Below are 981 nucleotides of genomic sequence, written 5' to 3'. Positions count from 1 at the left end.
CACTCCCTCTCTTTCAGCTTCCCTCATGTCCTCACTTAGCTCTGGTTTGATGACCTCTCGATAAGTATCAAGCAGCTCCTCGTAGAGCTCTGTTTCTTGATGCACGAATCCCTCCTTAACATCATTTGTCAGTGCTGTTTGTAAACAATCCCCGATTGCAATCTCCTCAAATGCCTCCTCACGCAGTTTTTCTAACTCCTCTATCCAGAAGGTTTGACCAGCTATAGTATGTTTTTTCATAGTTTCCCGAATGTCAAACTTCATAGTGAGGTCTTCCCCGCGCTTCAGATCGATCTTCCTGTTTCTTACATCAATCATTGCCCCTACGGTGGCTAGGAATGGTCGTCCTAAGATAAGCGGATCCCTTGGCTCCACATCCATTTCCAAAACCACGAAGTCTGTTGGTACATCTACTGACCCTACCTTGACCGGCAAGTCTTCCAGAACTCCGCTTGGCAACCTCGTAGTTCGATCTGCCAAAACCAGTTGGATGTCGGTAGGCTTGGATTTCTCGAATCCAAGACGTTTGGCTACAGTTAGTGGCATTAGGCTGGCGGATGCCCCCAAATCGCAAAGGCATCTTCCGAACTTCAGTGGTCTAATCGAGCAAGGTAAGGTAAACGATCCTGGTTCGCTCAGTTTCTTAGGTGAAGCAGTCCTCAGGATTATGGCACTGCACTCATGATTGAGTATGACCATCCCTTGTACGTGTTTGATCCGCTCCATCACTGCATCTTTCAGGAATTTCTGGTAAGGAGGTATCAGGGTGAAAGCGTCCATTAGAGGCATGCGGAGTTCAAGTTCTTGCATCTATTTCTCGAACATTGCTTTGTACTTCTCCAGAAGTTCCATGCGAAATCGTCCAGGGAATGGCAATGGTGGCTTGTAGGGTGGAGGGATGGATCTTCTTTCTTTCTGTTTCTCTCCTCCCGGTTTGTCTGCAGGAGGCGGAGTTACTGGAGTGTCAACCCGATCATCTAT

At 47.6% G+C, this 981-nt stretch overlaps 1 protein-coding gene across 1 annotated transcript; it reads right to left on the bottom strand.

Annotated features, from left to right (window-relative positions):
* Positions 1 to 54: 54 nt before the first annotated feature.
* LOC104774145 lies at positions 55 to 810 on the bottom strand (the record flags this gene model as incomplete). The annotated part of the gene is made up of 1 exon (XM_010498814.1): positions 55 to 810. A coding segment is annotated over exon 1 (756 nt), but the record flags the coding sequence as incomplete, so codon positions are not given.
* Between the last annotated feature and the right edge of the window lie 171 nt (positions 811 to 981).

The sequence above is a fragment of the Camelina sativa genome, unplaced genomic scaffold, assembly GCF_000633955.1.
Source record: "Camelina sativa cultivar DH55 unplaced genomic scaffold, Cs unpScaffold01666, whole genome shotgun sequence".
NCBI classification, from domain to species: Eukaryota; Viridiplantae; Streptophyta; class Magnoliopsida; order Brassicales; family Brassicaceae; genus Camelina; species Camelina sativa.
The sequence above is the reverse complement of the archived record's forward strand: the minus strand, read 5'-3'. Positions and strand labels throughout refer to the sequence as shown.